General features: G+C 47.5%; 6 protein-coding genes across 6 annotated transcripts; 3 read left to right on the plus strand and 3 right to left on the minus strand.

The window, feature by feature from the left end:
* Positions 1 to 325: 325 nt before the first annotated feature.
* BDV27DRAFT_153429 (uncharacterized protein) lies at positions 326 to 3531 on the plus strand (the record flags this gene model as incomplete). Its single annotated transcript, XM_032071780.1, has 6 exons — positions 326 to 539; positions 644 to 895; positions 958 to 1907; positions 1932 to 2419; positions 2556 to 3221; positions 3282 to 3531. 6 exons carry the CDS (start codon positions 326 to 328, stop codon positions 3529 to 3531), a joined length of 2820 nt encoding a protein of 939 aa, XP_031932052.1.
* A 67-nt stretch (positions 3532 to 3598) lies between these two features.
* BDV27DRAFT_166564 (uncharacterized protein) lies at positions 3599 to 5352 on the minus strand (the record flags this gene model as incomplete). The annotated part of the gene is made up of 7 exons (XM_032074222.1): positions 5061 to 5352; positions 4707 to 4938; positions 4498 to 4641; positions 4322 to 4439; positions 4193 to 4261; positions 4096 to 4122; positions 3599 to 4031 (listed from the first exon to the last, which is right to left on the minus strand). Exons 1-7 carry the CDS (start codon positions 5241 to 5243, stop codon positions 3599 to 3601), a joined length of 1206 nt encoding a protein of 401 aa, XP_031932053.1. The 5' UTR covers positions 5244 to 5352.
* Positions 5353 to 6565: 1213 nt separating this feature from the next.
* BDV27DRAFT_166566 (uncharacterized protein) lies at positions 6566 to 8137 on the plus strand (the record flags this gene model as incomplete). The annotated part of the gene is made up of 2 exons (XM_032074223.1): positions 6566 to 6757; positions 6839 to 8137. 2 exons carry the CDS (start codon positions 6566 to 6568, stop codon positions 8075 to 8077), a joined length of 1431 nt encoding a protein of 476 aa, XP_031932054.1. The 3' UTR covers positions 8078 to 8137.
* Positions 8138 to 9293: 1156 nt separating this feature from the next.
* On the plus strand, positions 9294 to 11201 carry BDV27DRAFT_121465 (MFS transporter). The gene is made up of 5 exons (XM_032065374.1): positions 9294 to 9668; positions 9725 to 10339; positions 10407 to 10643; positions 10698 to 10781; positions 10838 to 11201. Exons 1-5 carry the CDS (start codon positions 9509 to 9511, stop codon positions 11005 to 11007), a joined length of 1266 nt encoding a protein of 421 aa, XP_031932055.1. The 5' UTR covers positions 9294 to 9508; the 3' UTR covers positions 11008 to 11201.
* Positions 11202 to 11260: 59 nt separating this feature from the next.
* Positions 11261 to 12253, minus strand: BDV27DRAFT_166568 (sucrase/ferredoxin-like domain-containing protein; the record flags this gene model as incomplete). The annotated part of the gene is made up of 2 exons (XM_032074224.1): positions 11908 to 12253; positions 11261 to 11821 (listed from the first exon to the last, which is right to left on the minus strand). The coding sequence occupies exons 1-2, from the start codon at positions 12199 to 12201 to the stop codon at positions 11261 to 11263; spliced, it is 855 nt and encodes a 284-aa protein (XP_031932056.1). The 5' UTR covers positions 12202 to 12253.
* Positions 12254 to 13073: 820 nt separating this feature from the next.
* Positions 13074 to 15485, minus strand: BDV27DRAFT_166572 (WD40-repeat-containing domain protein). The gene has a single exon (XM_032074225.1). The coding sequence runs from the start codon at positions 15454 to 15456 to the stop codon at positions 13138 to 13140; it is 2319 nt and encodes a 772-aa protein (XP_031932057.1). The 5' UTR covers positions 15457 to 15485; the 3' UTR covers positions 13074 to 13137.
* Between the last annotated feature and the right edge of the window lie 974 nt (positions 15486 to 16459).

The raw sequence follows: 16459 nt of genomic DNA on the forward strand, positions 1-16459 counted from the left end.
CGCGAGGGAGTTATGAGCGAGCGGATGCTGGCATCGAACATAGGCCTCTATACATGCTGTATGACAGTGTATCAGCTTGTATTGTATACGTAATACCCTTTTATTCGCATTGGAAGTCTGTTGCTACACCAAAGTTGAATGTATCCCAAGACCTGTGGAGAAAAAAAAAAGAAAAGAAAAATGACGAAAGAAAAGGTATTAATTCCAGATACCCCTCCATGTTACAAAGCAATAATTAGGTCAGGCTTTTGGAAACTGAAATGTTTATATCTTCCTTAAGATTTCCTCAATTTCTTCACGGGGCATTCGATGTATTAGATTCAAAATGGAAGCCTCTTCCCTCAGTCCAGTCCCGCGACCACGGGTCTGGAGCCTTGTACGGCAGCGATTCAAAGAAAGCTTGCATGATGAGAGTGACCTGGAGATCTGCATGGAGACCTTCTCCCTTGACATCCTTTTGTCACAACTCAAGAGCGTGGCGAAGGCTCACCGAAACGAAAACTCTGCTGGCAAGTCTATCCCGATTTCGTCCAAGCCTAGTATACTTGAATGACTTCATGACTGTGCTGGTTTTATCGTTTGCACTTGACTGCAAAACCGGCGCTCTACTATGGGGTGGAATCTGCCTTCTGCTATCTGTAAGATTCATTGCCCCGATACTGTCGAACGCTTCTAAGGAGGTATGCATTGCAGCTATTGGCACCCTTGGAAGAAATCTTTAGCGAGGTCCAGGTTGTGCTCGAAGAGTTGATTGCAGCACTGCCAGGGATCCATCCCTTTGAGGATAACATCATTCTGGATGAAAGATTGGAGACTACCGTGGTTGACCTGTATACTGAGCTGGCGTTGTTTTGTGCACGTGCTATCAGCTTCATTCGCGTGCGGCGTCAGCATTGTAAGTACCTCCTTGCATCGACTTTGTCGCTTGCACTGGAGCTAAAGGGAGTTTCTCTACAGTGCTTCCAATTCGGCAGTCATGGCCGCAGTTTAGTCGTGATTTTCAACAAAGCCTCAAGCGAATCCAGATGCTATCACAACAAGTGGAGCGGGAGACTCAACGCGCAGCTACTACAGCGGCCCTAAAATGGAACAATGAAATGATCACCTTATTTCAGTCATTAAATACTGGCCATAAACACCCTGGTCTAGAGATACCTTGCTTTCACGTTCCTCTGACATTAAATGACCGCTTCTATGTCCGTGAAGGCCTGTTGGATCATATCGCTGATGTCCTAAACCCTAAAGTTGGCCGCTCTGGCCCACGTACCTTGGCGTTGTATGGGATTGGTGGAGCAGGGAAGACTCAGGTAGCCTTACAATATACCTATCGTACACGGGAACAATATGATGTTGTTCTTTGGATATCCGCGGATAGTACCGTTAAAATGGCACAGGACTACATGGCTGTCGCACGACGCCTCGGTGTGATTCCCGCAACACTGGAGACTCAGGATGCGTTCGGGGCCATGACCAAAGTGAAATCTTGGCTCGCGGATACAACATGCTCCTGGCTTCTGATATTCGATAATGCAGACAACTTGGAAGTTCTAGACTATGGCTGGCCACATGGTGTGGTAGGGTCTATCCTAATAACAACCCGCGATTTCAATGCCAGTTTGCACCCCGCATCACAGGGTATCTATGTGAATGCCTTTGACGCCAGGATGGGTACCGAAGCTTTGCAGCGCCTCCTGGGGCCTAGCTATGACTATCCCAATAATGCCCTATTAATTGCTGAGCCCAATAAGTTACTGGGGGGTTTACCCCTTGCCTTGAGCCAAATGAGCAGCTACGTCCGGCAGCAGAAGATGGCCCTAAAGGACTTCCTCGTCCTTTACCAGAACAACCAGGATAAGCTGCACAAGAGACGCCCAGCAGCTTTTGATTACCAGCACACAATTGCAACGGTGTGAGAGCTTGCTTTGGAAAAGCTCACTGGCAATGCAGCCGTGCTACAACGCCTACTGGCCTTTCTTGACCCCGAGGCTATTGACGAGGCTACATTATACAACGCCGCCTCTGCACTTTCCAACCAGACCCAGTTTAATGACTCTATCCTAATGTTCCTGCCGGATCCCATTGACTTTGAGGATGCCAAAGCAGAGCTCCTCCGGGCCGCATTGATAGACCGTGACCCACGTAGCAAAAGCATTTCTGTCCACCGTTTGGTTCAACAAGCGACGCTTTCAGGGCTTTCCCCCGCAGATAAAGCTCGCTACTTTGATCTGTGCTCCCAGCTTCTATGCCAGGCCTTCCCAAGTTCATGGACCGACCAGGAGCATGTTTGGGTGTATCATGCCTGGGAAGCTTGTGAGAAATGCTTGCGGCACGTAATGTTCTTGGCGGAGAGGTTTGCACAGGTTGAGGGAGGATTAAAATGTTTGGATACGTTTATTGAGCTTCTGCTTCGATGTTCATGGTGAGAGGTCTATCTTTCTATTTTTTTCGCCAATTCCATCTTCTTTTTCTTTCCTCGTTTTCTTCTCCTTACCATACCTGGATTCACTCCGTGTTGAGTATTTGTTGAATAGAGTGTGTAGCTGACTCGACTTTAGGTATTTATATGAGGCTGAATACTACGAGGAAAGCCAAAACCTCCTCCACGTCTGCCTGCAAGCCTTAGAACGGAAGGGAGACACGAACTCTAGCAGATATGCACAAGCTCGCAACATGATGGGGTTAGTACAAGTCGACCTTCGGGCAAATACTAAAGCTTTGCAAAACCTGAAGAAAGCATTGGAGATACGGGAGGGTATACTGCCACCGACCGACTGGGGAATGGGAGTCAGCATCAGTAACGTAGGCTTCGCGTATACAGAGCTAGGAGACCTGACACAAGCAATGAATTACCTCCAGCGATCACTAGAGTTCCGAAAGGCAATCAACTGCCGAATGGTGGACAATTCCTACGCTAATATTGCCAGTTGCCTTTTGCGAATGGGAAAGCCAAACGAAGCCGAGGCCATGTATACTTCCGTTCCAGATGTCCGCGATTTAACGGATGAGCAACTTCTACGAGATAATCTACCTCGATATGCCAGTGGCATGCAGCTACTGAGTATGGTGCGACAGGCTCAAGGCCGACTAGACGAAGCATTAGACTTTGCCTCCAAAGTCCTTCAGTTCAGGCGACAGAAATTCGGCTCTCGCTTCAAGACTTGTGATTCTCTGTGCCATGTTGCCAAACATATGTTACTGACGAAGAATTCTATGGCTGCTCTGTAAGTTTGATTTGATCCGCTCTAAGAGACCACATGTTAATGGAAGTGAACGGCGTATAGACAGCTTCTCGATGAATGTATTTCGATTGCTAGCAGCTTACCAAAAGCGGATGGTTATCTTGCCCTAGCGTATTTCCGAAAGTACAAGATCTATAAAGCTGAGGGTCATGTAAATGCAGCGGATTGCTTGAGAGACGCTATTCGTGCAAAGGAAGCCACCGCGGGTCGTCTGGGGAGTGATTATGATGCCAACCTTGCGGACGATGACGAAGCAGCATATACACAGCTAGTGGCGTGGTTACTTTGGTAATAGACCTTGCGTATGCTTACTTGTTCATATCAATTACTTTTTGAATACAATGGCTATGCTATAGGTACTAATCGACAGCCCTGCTGCTAACGACAGTAGTTTGCGTTGTTTTCAAGATACCCCCCACCCCACGTTTTTCTAGAGACGTTTCGCCAATTACAGCCTCCTCAATCTCACTGCTATCATCAAGCCTCCCTCTCTCAGCATGAGCCGTGAACGATACCGTTGCTCCGTACGGCGTGAGTTTCACTTCATCAGACTGGCTGCGCGTAGATAAATCATGACTGTGCAACTCCTCAACTCCATACTGGTCCCGCCTATAGATGGAGAACACCCGACGGCTATGCCTGCTACCAGTCCGCCGACCTGTTGATCGTCTCCCATATAGTCCGTGTGAGCGCGAGCGTGAATCTGTGTATTCGGATAGTTTGAGAACTCTCCTGACAAGCGGCTTAAGCGACGGGACACAGGCAGTAAGAATTCCAACATTGAATTGAGCACTAAGAATCAATGGTAAGTCATACGTATGTAGGGTTAGGGAGCCAAGGGGAGAAAGAAACGTACAGGCCCCAGAAGAGGATAGAGTCGTTACTAAAAGGAACGGGCTGTCAGCATGCCATATAAATACATGACGTTAGATTGTGAGGTGACTGCAACGTACAAGAAAATATCCGTCTCATTGGAGTATGCGAGTTGAGCAACTGCTTTGATAACGCCTAGGCCAACTGTGCTGTTTACTCTGTTAGGGGGATTGATTCTTTTTGATTCGAAATGGAAATGGAGCGCTGACAAGTAACCGAGACTGAAGACGCAGATAAGATACATGCGGACTCGACGCTTCATGCGTAGATTCCAGACGATGGGGATCGGGATCGTGGCGAAAAGGACATCAGTGAAGATGTTGAAGGCTATGACTGGGTCGGCGAAGAATTTCTTTAATACTTTATGATCGCTATGGGCACATACATGTATTGATAAGAGCGAAGACGACAAATAGATGTACGGAGTAGCACTTCGCATCTTTGATTTGCTTATCCCAATGTGCTTGCATCGGTTTGCAATGGAGGAAGAATGTCATCGCGCCCATGAAGCTGTACGCTGCGACAAATGCTGTAAAAGTAAGTCTTTAATAGCCTGCTACTACTTATCATTGAAAATGGGGAAGTCTGGCTTACCAATACTTGCCCATAAAGACATGGTGTACCATCGGGTCGGGCTGAACCTCAGCAAATTCAGGGCAATAGATATCTTGAGTAACGCGATCCCAGTAGCCGAGCAGATTATAACCTGCCAGAACGCCGCTTCGTCCAACTTCATTCTCTCCATGTCGTCAAGGAATTGGATGTGGTGCCCGACGCCGTGACATGCTTTGTAGACGTAAAGAATCCAGCCGCCGAGGGAACAGAGCTGGGTAAGGCACGTTAGTAATTCTGCACCGCATGTATGTTGATCAAGTTCGTCCAAATTGGGATTGAGTTTGTTAAAATTGCTGGTTCAAAGTCAAAGACAATGTAAAAGGAAGCGCATACCGCCGCAAGAGCCATAGTCCAGTCATCGCACCCAGAACTCCTGACAATCTTCATGCGAACATATAGACGGAGACAGACGACAACAACGGCCAGGGCCGTCAGTGCCGTCTGTACCCCTATAATGATACCGCGATGGCTCTCATCAGCCACCACATCTCTGGTGTTCCCCGTAGACGTCGGCATTTAAGGAGGGATCGAGGTTGGTACAGGGGCCAACATTGAAGGCGTGGTAGTTAAGAAGGTACACCCCATTATCGGAGATGCGTAGCTAGGGCCAGCATTGTTTCTTTAGGGTCTCGCAGGGATTAAGATTAGAGGGAGGGTAGGGGAAGATCTTGCAGAGGAGGCATGTGCGAATTGCGGAAAGCAGTCCTTACAACTGATGCGACGTAAGTAAAAAATTAAAGAAAGTTTATCTGGCGCTTTACGGTTTGCTTAGTAGATGCTTGGATTCACATCCTTGTCAGTTGATTAGATTTCTATATGTGTTTGTGGCTGGCTGGCATTTAGCCGCTTCAAGGACGTCGAGGAGACGCGGTCTTGAAGATAGTCATACAATATTTTGACTCTAGTATACAATGCGCCAGTGTACAGGTAAACAGCATAGCACAATTCTTTAGACCGAGATATTTGACTTGGCTTTTGGTTTGGGGAGAGGAGACTGACACATTCCGGCAAAGTAATATATGGCAATAAAAGGATGCCTAGAGGTAACCCTAACCTGCCACCTCCGACACCAATGAGAATGGATTGTTCGGGCCAGGTTACCTAATTCTGGCCCCATCAGCAATATCATCCAAAAGATCTTTCACCGTAAGTTGCCGTCCATCTCGGTCCGAGCTCCCCCCGGGGTCAATGCACCCAGGGTGGACCCCTTGCTATCTGCCGGTTATATTCCGGAGTAATTACCCCGAGTACGAAGTATTCCACACCATGATCCTACTGTCCCAACTCTTAGGGTTTCGGCTTCCGCGGAACAGAACACGGTTTATTATGTGACTAGGCATGTGAAGGTGTACAACGATAGGTTGGAACAACGGGACTAATATCGGTCCCTGTAAGGGGCTGTTGGCCCATAATAGCCTAAGAATGTCTCTAATTTACCGAACAAGACGTACTAGACAGGGATTAGACAAGGGTTCTGCGCTACTTATATGAAAGCTAGTCCCATTGTTTCACCATCTTATGAACTAAAATGTCGCTTAGCGAATATATATGGTACAGCGGCAGGCAAGAATGTAGAGTTGGGGACACTATGCACTTAGTATTATGGTCCGCTCTTTAACGGTCCCGTTGTCCTCAATATATCGGTAGTCAACCATGGACAGGACTGCCGTTCACAATGAAATGAGATATAGCCAAGGTTGTCCCCTGTGACAATTTAATCTTTCCTATCGCTACCTTCTGGTCAATTAATTCCTCACATTGGGCACAGCGATAGGCGGTGCCTCCCCTTGCAAAACTCAGTTTTCCAGCTTCCCGGGAAGACAGGCATACTCGACAATATGCTGTCCCTGACAACATCCATATTTGGTCTCTTAGCTGCCGTGCCGCTGGTAGCAGCGGGCTCATCACCAAATGTGCTCTATAAAGACGTTGTGGTTGTGGGTGGCGGTGCCTCCGGTGCGTACGCTGCCGTTCGTATCCGGGACGATTTTGGCAAGAGCATCGCCCTCATTGAGAAACAGGATATTTTGGTGAGCAAATGAAACTCTTCGTGACAATCGCGGAAACATGCGACAATAGGAACTGCAAGCTGACGCATGTTTAATGGTTAGGGTGGCATGGTCGACTCGTACACCGATCCCAAGACCGGCAAGCCCTATAACTTCGGTGTAATGACCTTCCTCGATGCTGGAAACGCGACCGGCTTCTTCGATCGCTTTGGCATTGAGGTTGGATCTCCATCAATGGTCAGTGTCAACACGGAGTATATTGACTTCAAGACTGGAAACCCCGTCAACTTCACGCTGCCGCCCATGGCAGACCAGATGGCGGCCATGGCCAAATTCCTCGAGATTGTGGAGCCATGGGAACATCTGATGCAACCTGGCTACGGCAACTTCCCGGAGCCAGACGCAATCCCGGAGGATCTTCTGATCCCTTACGGCGACTTTATCACCAAGTATGGCCTGGAAGCCGCTGTCCCTCTGATGTATGAGTCTACTGGTCTAGGGCTGGGTGATATGACCAAGGAAACTACCATGTTCGTGCTGCAGGGTTTCGGTGCCTCCATGGCCCGTGCGATGGTAGGCAAGCAAAACCAACTCGCGCCCGCATCGGGTCGCAATCAGGACCTGTACGATGCCATCGCTGAAGATCTCGCCGACGACGTCCTATACTCCAGCACCGTGATTGAGAGCCACCGCAGCAACTCCAGCGTCATCCTCACCGTCAAGAACCACAAGACGGGTGAAACCACCCGGATCCACGCTCGCCGTCTCTTGCTCGCCATCGAGCCAACCGCGGCCAACATGGCCCCGTTCGACCTGGACCGCAACGAGAAGAACGTCCTCTCCCGATTCACCTACACCAATGAGTACACTGGTATCGTGAACAACGCCGCCTTCGCCGTCAACCAATCCTATTTCAACCTGCCCCCGGCAGCCGCGCCGAGCAACTACCTCGCCCTACCTGACGCATCTTTCACAGCTCGCATTGACTACATCGGCGGCGACGACCTCTTCCGAGTAACCATTGTCGGCAACAGCACTCTCGACACCGAGGGTGCTAAGAGATTAGTCCAGAACGACTTCAACACACTGCTGCGTTCAGGCCGCTTGGCGAAGACGAGCAACGGGGAGCCGCTCAGTTGGGTTGACTTTGCGACCCACGGTCCCATGCATGCGCGCGTTTCGGTCGCTGACGTTAAGGCTGGCTTCTTCCAGAAGCTGAACGCGTTGCAGGGTGGACGGTCGACCTGGTGGACTGGTGGTGCTTTCTCGGTTAACTTCCAGACGACGTTGTGGGAGTTTGACGAGCTCCTTTTCCCGGAGCTTCTTAAGGGGTTGAACTAAAAGCTACTTGGAATTGTGATGTACCTAGGGTGTTACGAGTGCATGCAAGATATCTAGTATTTGTGTCAGGGAGCTTCGTGTTGTATAGTATTAGGCTAGCTAATAGCATAATTGTGGTGGATAGGGGAAATGATATGTATATAGTATGTTCAATGCAAAGTTCAATTAGACTACTTTGGGTTTAGAAATGCGGTAGCTTGGTTATGGTTGGATCTCCAGAGCCTAAGACTCGATTGCGTATCAAGCTCCTCGGCTCGATGAAGACACATGGTAATAATTCACTCTGGCATGTCATTACAAAGCCTATGCAATTATGTAAATCCAATCTGATGAGCTAGAAACGCTATGATTATGAAACATTATATACTAGATTCCTCCTGGCCGGATCAAGCATAGCATCCGGAGGTGCTACGATAATATGCATAATGTGATGGAGCATGTAGAGTCTGTAGACTGGCGTTGATTTCCAAGTAGACCTGTTCTGTACATAATTCGAGATCAACGTAAACTGCTTACATAGTTTATCAGAAGTCGGATATACTTCACTTTGCCTTCTTACTAGTCTTCCCAATTCTATTGTGTGATATAGACGACCAAGGGAACCACATATAGTGTGCAACCTGTGGTCTCTGGAAAGCCTAGAGCGCCCAACCTGTTACCATCCCATCTCGGTCCTCCATAATCACTGAATACTACAAGTGTGACCTGTGCATCTCGTTAAACTATTAAGCAGGCGTTGCTCCTCAATCCATGTCGGTGGGCCGATATCAACAGGGGTATATGAGATGCCCTGAGGGCGTCGGCTGCGGTCAAATACTGGGCACTTATTCTGATTATGCTACTACCTTGTCTTTTTGGGCAGATGCTCCACCCGTGTATACGTTGGAGATCAGGAATAGCGTGGGAGAACACATGGCCTGATCTACAAGGCAAGTAGTATCTAGAGATTAGTATCACCGATGGGGTCGTACGCCTGCCAAGAAAACATGGGAGCAAGTAGATAATTCAATGCTTTAGAGATTCTTGTGATACACGAGGAAAGCAGAAACTTGCTTGGTGTTTCGTTTCTGATACCCAAGTGCGTCGTTGGGACTTCTTTTTGCTCTGGCCAGTAATGATTTCCCACCTCCACGCGGTCGGTGGAGAAGCAATGAGGTAAGAGCATAAATCGAGCTCCAAGCCCCACGAGCAACAAATTCCCCACCATTATGGGAAATGCTTGGCTTATCTCTAAGCCCTGATCTCCTTGCGTGCACGATCCTTTACCCCTCACCTTTTTTTAGATGAGATGAGGCTTAGCCGCGATCAGGTGATAGTGCGATCTCCACCAGAGCTCCGATGCTGGAATATATTGAACAATCCACTTGGCAGGATTTTCTCGCTACTGACGATTTCAAAGCTTTTCAAGGTTTTAGATCTTGAGCTATCACGATGGAAAGCACCAGTGATCCGCCAACCATAGTGAATGATTCTAGCAGAGAGGAAGGACATGTACAGAGTGAAACAACACCTCTCTTGCAAAAACGTGCAAAGGACGTCACTGGCAAGATAATCAGTACTAATGTCAGCCTTCTGGTCGCTGGGTTAAACGGTATCTAGTCATCCTCACTTGCTTCCATCGTCAACGCGAGGGCTAATCACAAGCAGACGCTGCTTTGGGAGTCCTAATCCCATACATACAACCTACCTACGGCGTCACCCTCTTCCAGCTCTCCCAGATCTACCTCGTAAACTGTGCCGGCTGTCTTGCAGCGTCTTTCTCCAATATCCATGTTTGCTCGCTCATCGGCACGGGTGGTACATTAGTGCTAGGAGCAGTGATCCAAACGTGCGGGTTTGCACTGATGTACTGGCACCCTCCCTTTGCACTCTTTGTCGCTGCCTTCTTCTTCACTGGCATGGGAGGTGCCTATCAAGATGCCCAAGCGAATACATTTACAACAACGGTGGATAATGCACATCGCTGGCTGGGAATCTTGCATGCAGTATATGGCGTCGGGACAATTATCTCACCTATCGTTGCTAATGTGATTGCCTCGCGGACGCCGGTCTGGCATGACTTTTACTTCGTGATGATGGGCTTGGGACTGTTGAATTTCTGTCTTTTGAGGTGGACATTCCGAGAAGGTCTATTCAAGCCCAACAACAGAAACGCGAGCGGAACAGCTGGCAGCGAATTAAAAGCTACACTATCCAATAAAGCGGTCTGGATTCTAAGTGGATTCTTCTTTTTGTATGTCGGCGCGGAGGTCACTGTCGGTGGTGAGTTGTTTTCTCATGGACTCAATTAGCAATACAAAACGGGGAAGGAACATACTAACAATGCTAGGCTGGATGGTCCAATTCATCGTCTCCGTAAGAAATGGAGACCCAAAACAAGTAGGCTACATAGCCTCCGGATTCTGGGCGGGGTTCACACTAGGCCGTGTTGCTCTCGCAGATATCACGCACTATTTCGGAGAACGTCGGATGGTGTTCGTCTACCTCACTTTAGCTGTTGCTATGCAGCTCCTTTTTTGGCTGGTCCCAAATATCATTGTCATTGCTATCGCGGTTTTCCTATTAGGTAAGTTTTCTGGACCAGGTGGCTGTATGGGTCGGCTGATAGATCAACGTACAGGATTCGTCATCGGGCCGTTTTATCCCATTGGACTTTATGTTCTTACCCAGGTGGTGCCAGATGATCTTCGAATTGGGGCATTAGGTGAGCTGTCCTTTGTATCAAGGGCTTTGCGTATACGTACTTATCTTTGTCGACAGGGCTCACGGCGAGTTTGGGACAGGCGGGCGCCGCTGCCTTCCCTTTCATGACGGGCGCCATAGCTTCTCGGGCTGGTGTCCAAGTTATGCAGCCGATCATGCTGGGTTTGCTTATTGGGATTGGCTTGTTCTGGGCTTCACTTCCTAGACAACGCGCAATTAGCCTTTAGAGGATTGTGGGCGAGCTATGATGCCCTAGAGGCCAGGGATTACGGCAACGTACAGTTGGATTCAAGGAGGGGCAAAGGAATGTGGTAAAGATAAACTGGTGAATAACGGTCGTACAATACTTGCAGGAAATAGACAACGAGATAGATGTAATAGCCAACACAGTAATATGGAGAAAGAAATACATAAACGTGACCATTGAAACCCTAACATGCCTCCGTCGAGGAAAGTCTATATACAAAAAAACCACAAATATCACCAACTAGTCAACCCCTTCATGCGATCAAACCCGCCCCTCAACTGCGAATCCGGATGCACCACCTTCCCCTGAAGAATGGTATACTTAACAAGCCCCTCACAATGCTCCGGCTTCACCCTCCCCAGCCAAATCATCTGCTGCTCCTTCTTCCGATAAATCAAAACATTGGCCGCAAACTTATGCCCCCCAACATGAGAAACAAAGTAAATCCCCACACCCCCAGGTCGCTCATCATCCAAATCACGGTACAGTCCGTGCCCGCGCAGATGACGCTCCAGCTCCTTTTTTATCAACGGCGCCGTGATCCCACAACGAGCATCGCGCCGTTGATGCGAGCAGAGAAGAACAACGTAGTCATGCGGACAAGGTCGTGACGACAACCGGGATTCTTGTTTCGGGTTATCAATAAACGTATCAACAACGTGTCTGACATCCCCATAGGCAACACCATCCACGAAAGTAAAAGACGGTAAAAGTAACACGGTCGTCTTCCCCGAATCAACCTCTTCATTTTCACTCTCTGGCGGAGTGAGGTTCGATGCAGAAACCATTATCCTCTATAATATCATCAATGATCAACCCAAATAAACTAAAACAGTACCAAAACATAGGGGAAAAAGAAAAACAAATAGAAAATACGTACTCCGTGCTTCGACTTTCCCCCATCAGACTTAAACGCCTCCATCAAACTCCCTTTCTCCTGCTCTACCTTCCCGATCCAATCCGTCTTCCCCGTAGCCACGAGTACATGCGCGTGGAACTGTTTGATGTACCCATACATTGGGAGTGTGGTGTCGATTTTCACCTTGGACGGCCATTTCACCGTGCAATCAGCACAGTCGTGGCGACATTCCTCACCATCGATTTTAGGGTCGACGGTTGGGAAGATGTACTGTGGAGAAGCGAGTTTCGTGAGAGTGAGGAGGGAGCGGAACATTGTTGTCGTTAGAATGGGATATTCATATATTAGTAGTTTAGTTTAATATGGGAGAAAAGAGAAATACTGAAGAGAAAAATAATATTCTTGCAGAGTAAATACGGCAGGCTGATATATAGTCAGACTACACCTAATATTACTCAGATCTTACGGCTGGATACTATAAGGGGGGTTTATTCAGATTTTCTTTCTTCTTTGTCCTATTGGAAGTATGAAGTAGTCTAGACCAATAGCAGAGGGATATAATCATATAAACACTTCCTATACTCGGCTCCCCCTAAGGAAAATTGTTGCCAAGGACCAGTTAACTCCGAAGTCGAGACTTCCCCGAGCCCCGGCCAGTCGGCTCCGATACCAGATTCGGGTAGTGTTGCAGATCTTGGGTGCCTAAAGTTAAGACGTGGTCATTTCATTAGAAAATAATGCTTTGGTGATGGTTTTCTTGGGAAAGCGGCATTTTGTGTGATAGAAAAAATAAAGAAAAACTGTGTTGAATAATTTAAATGATGAGAATACGCGTAGAGGAAAACCTGCCGGCTCGGTGGTTGATTATATTAACTATCACCTGGGATCTATAAGAACCACAACTCTCTCTATCTACTAACAATCCCTTTATTTAATATCGTCGCGTCATATTCTGCTCCCAGTCACCTTGGGTGATGAGGATATATATGTGCCATGGTCCACTGTCGGGGACAATGAACATAATGCAACAGTGCCGGGGGGTTCATAGAAGCTCAATCAGGAGCAAATATTAATGATAGTATTCTATGTGTAGGCTATAGAACCCTTCCTTGTGATAACTCACTAGATATCTATCACATAAACAGGCATTTCTCGTGCGTGGTCAATGCCTCTAGGACAAAATATTGCGAAAAGGTACAAAGTAAGATAAAGGTAGCTAGCAAGACCTTGCATCGTTATGAGGATCCTCACCTAATTCTGTATGCCAGTGGTACAGATCTTGATATTCTCGCCGGATGGATAAGCTACGAGTCTCCCATCTGGTGAGAATGCTAAGCTGTTGCAATTTCTACCCCAATAGCTCTTGAGTGTTTGCGCCACGCCCGTGGAAACATCCCAAAGCCTAACGGTTTTATCATCTGATCCTGATGCCGTTATTGTGCCATTCGGTGAGAATGCTACAGCATTCACAGGCTTAGCATGGCCAGTCAGAATCTTAATCATTGTACCCGTGCCAGTTTGCCAAAGTCTGACTGTCCTATCACTAGATCCTGATGCCACCAGTGCCCCATCTGGTGAGAATGCCATAGTATTTATTCTCTGGGAATGACTACTCAGCGTTGAATGCATCATGCATGTGGTAGTGTTCCAAAAAGTAATTTTCTTTCCAACTACACATGCAAGTATTGACCCATCTGGTGAAAATGTCATATAATCCACCTTTTCAACCGAGGTTCCCCTTAACGTTTGGAATGTACCTGTATCATTGTTCCAAAGCCCAAGACTGTCATCATGGGTTCCAAATGCCACCATTCTGCTATCCGGCGAGAATTCAACTGCGGTCAGGCGACGGTATGGGTCATTCGATATCCTGTGCATGTTGCCTGTAGCACTATCCCAGAGCTTGTAATCCCCATCGAGAGATTCCGACGCCACTAGGGTTCCATCCGGGGAGAATTTGATAGTGCTCACACGGCCAGAATGGCCCTTCAGTACGACTTTTATTGTGCCTTTAGTAGTATCCCAGAGCCTGACTGTGTTATCCCGTGACCCAGATGCCAGCAGTCGTCCATCTGGGGAGAATACTATAGTATTCACACGGTCAGAACGACCATTAAGTACGAAATTTGTTATACCTCTGGTAGCATCCCAGAGTCTAACTTGATAGTCCAAAGATCCAGAGCCTATAGTTTTCCCATTTGGGGAGAAGGACACACACTCTACCAAACGGGAATGTCCTTTCAGTGTAGTATGGTTAGCCTGTTTGATATTGTTCTTTCGAACTGGCTCTGGTTGTATTATCTTGTCTTTGGACAATTGGATCGGGGGTTTTCCACATTCTTCAGGAATACGTAGCGTAGCAGTTCCACTTGATAATCTCCGGAAATCCAAAGATGCAAATCCTTTAATGGCGGATAAAATGTGCGGCCTCATCTCAGGAGCTGAGTTCGCTTCCAGGCTATCTTGGTTTTTGGTATGATCTGATCTGGGAACATCTCCATGCTCTGCTGCTATCTGCTGAGACAAGTTATTTACCTCCTTGGCCAATTCCGAATCTTGATTCAATACACCCAGTGTGTTAGCTGCGGTGGTATTTAATGTGGGGCCAGGACTCATTGCTTTCTCCTCGTGCGTTGTCGGGACATGGTTGCTCGGATTGGTGGAAACCACCAGGATAAGCTCTTTGGCGTACGCGGCCGCCGCTATCGCTGCATATGGTTGCCATGCCTCATTCTTGTGTGAGTCGGCATAGTCACTGATACCGCGAATGACTAGACATGGAATAATATTCATGAGTCCTGCCGCTTCCATCTCCACACAGCATACCCCAAGCTCTTTAGCTAGCTGATCTCGTCGTCTGCTATCTTTCATGACTTGATTTGCCGATGCAATCAGTCCATAATGAACGACAGGGTCATTGTTGCTTCGTAAAGGACGTCCAATTATTTGAGCTGGGTCACACTCTTTACATGTATCACCATCTTTGTGAGTGTAGTCTGCTTGAAATAAGCAATCCTCCTGCTTCGGTGGTGCAAATCCCGCCTCATTGGCCTGGGCATGCGAAATAAACTCAGGAACTTGACTGCGTTTCAAGTAGTCATAGGATCGGAGTTTTGAGATGGCAGTCAACAAGATCTCTGGTGGCCGGTTAAGCATACCAGTTGGGTGGAAATGTCCATCGCTTAATGCTTTACCAAAATCATATTGTATCACGCCTCCACAACCCTTTTTTGGCAGGCTCACCACAATATCACCTAATCGAATATCTAGACCGCTGCTTGGCACCCCTCCACCAATACCCACCATTAAACCAAATCGGAGGGAGGGGAAAGTAGTACGCAGTTGTACGGCTACCGTCGCAGCAGAGGCGATGCCATATACGCCACTTGGTAAACACACAATAACAACGTTGTGCTTCCCAATATTCCCAAAGGTATATGCATTTTGGTCTGCATGCGGGATTTCCAGGTCCGGGTGTTCTTTGTCCAACATTAGGTACGCAGCTGCGCTCTCCAGAGGCAAGGCGCATATCCACCCGACCGTGTAATCGTGCAGAGAGAGTGTTGCCATTCCTCTCCTCAAAATGCGCGCAGTTTAACAACAAGTATAGGTATTATTTTTTAGGATATTATAGCTGAAAGTATAAGAACAAGGTTCGGAGTTTTGTCTTTAGGGAATAAATGTCAAGTGAGGGGAATAAATAAAAACGATGGTAAGGCTGCGAGTTAGTCACGGTCACATGGACATCTTAGTGTTTAGATAAAGTGAGCTAAAGCTGCAAGGCTGGAGCAATCTATTCTCATTGAAACCAGCATTTCCATTTGCCGGATGTGGGATTTTTCTTGTAGGCGTTGTTCTATCCTTGACACCTCCTTCCGCACAGCACGGACCGCACAACTGCTTTTATGCCGTTCGATATATTTCCCACTGCTTCTGTCTGTGGTATTCCCAACGGGCTGAGTTCAGTCTGGGTCGAGAATTGCAATTATTGCAGGGTATTCTGAAATTTTGAGCTGTTTGATCTCCTTGAGAAGGACAGTCAGATAATCACATGGCACTCGAGGGGACGGTCTTCAATGGCGAAACCTTCAGCGGTACTATAGATACCCACGACATCAGACATGAAATCTCCGCTCGTAAATCTTAGGCAAGGTGTGAGAAACGGATCGAACACAATGACACAGAATAATTATTTTAATTTGGGTGGTTAAAAAGGAAGTCTTTCATAAATACTCTAGAGTTGGCCATCCTGCCACTTGTATTCGCCGAATCCATTGACACAAGGCGCAAAAGTGCGCATTTCGCTCGACTATTTTAAAGCCTGGTGCATGTCTATAGCCACCGGGCTTGGTGATTTGTTCAGCATTGATGTCTTGACAGAATGCACACAATATGGTTGGAGAGTACTGGAATAAAAAGAACAAAGAGAGTGTTGTGTGAGTTGATCTTCGGGTTCAAACAAATGAATAAGCATTATAATTAACAAACTATAACTAAATACACACAACCAATTACTCAATAGCATGCACGTGATGACCTCCCGTATATACGGAGGGTCGTACCCCAGCCCACA

This window comes from Aspergillus caelatus, assembly GCF_009193585.1.
Source record: "Aspergillus caelatus strain CBS 763.97 unplaced genomic scaffold BDV27scaffold_16, whole genome shotgun sequence".
Lineage (NCBI taxonomy): Eukaryota > Fungi > Ascomycota > Eurotiomycetes > Eurotiales > Aspergillaceae > Aspergillus > Aspergillus caelatus.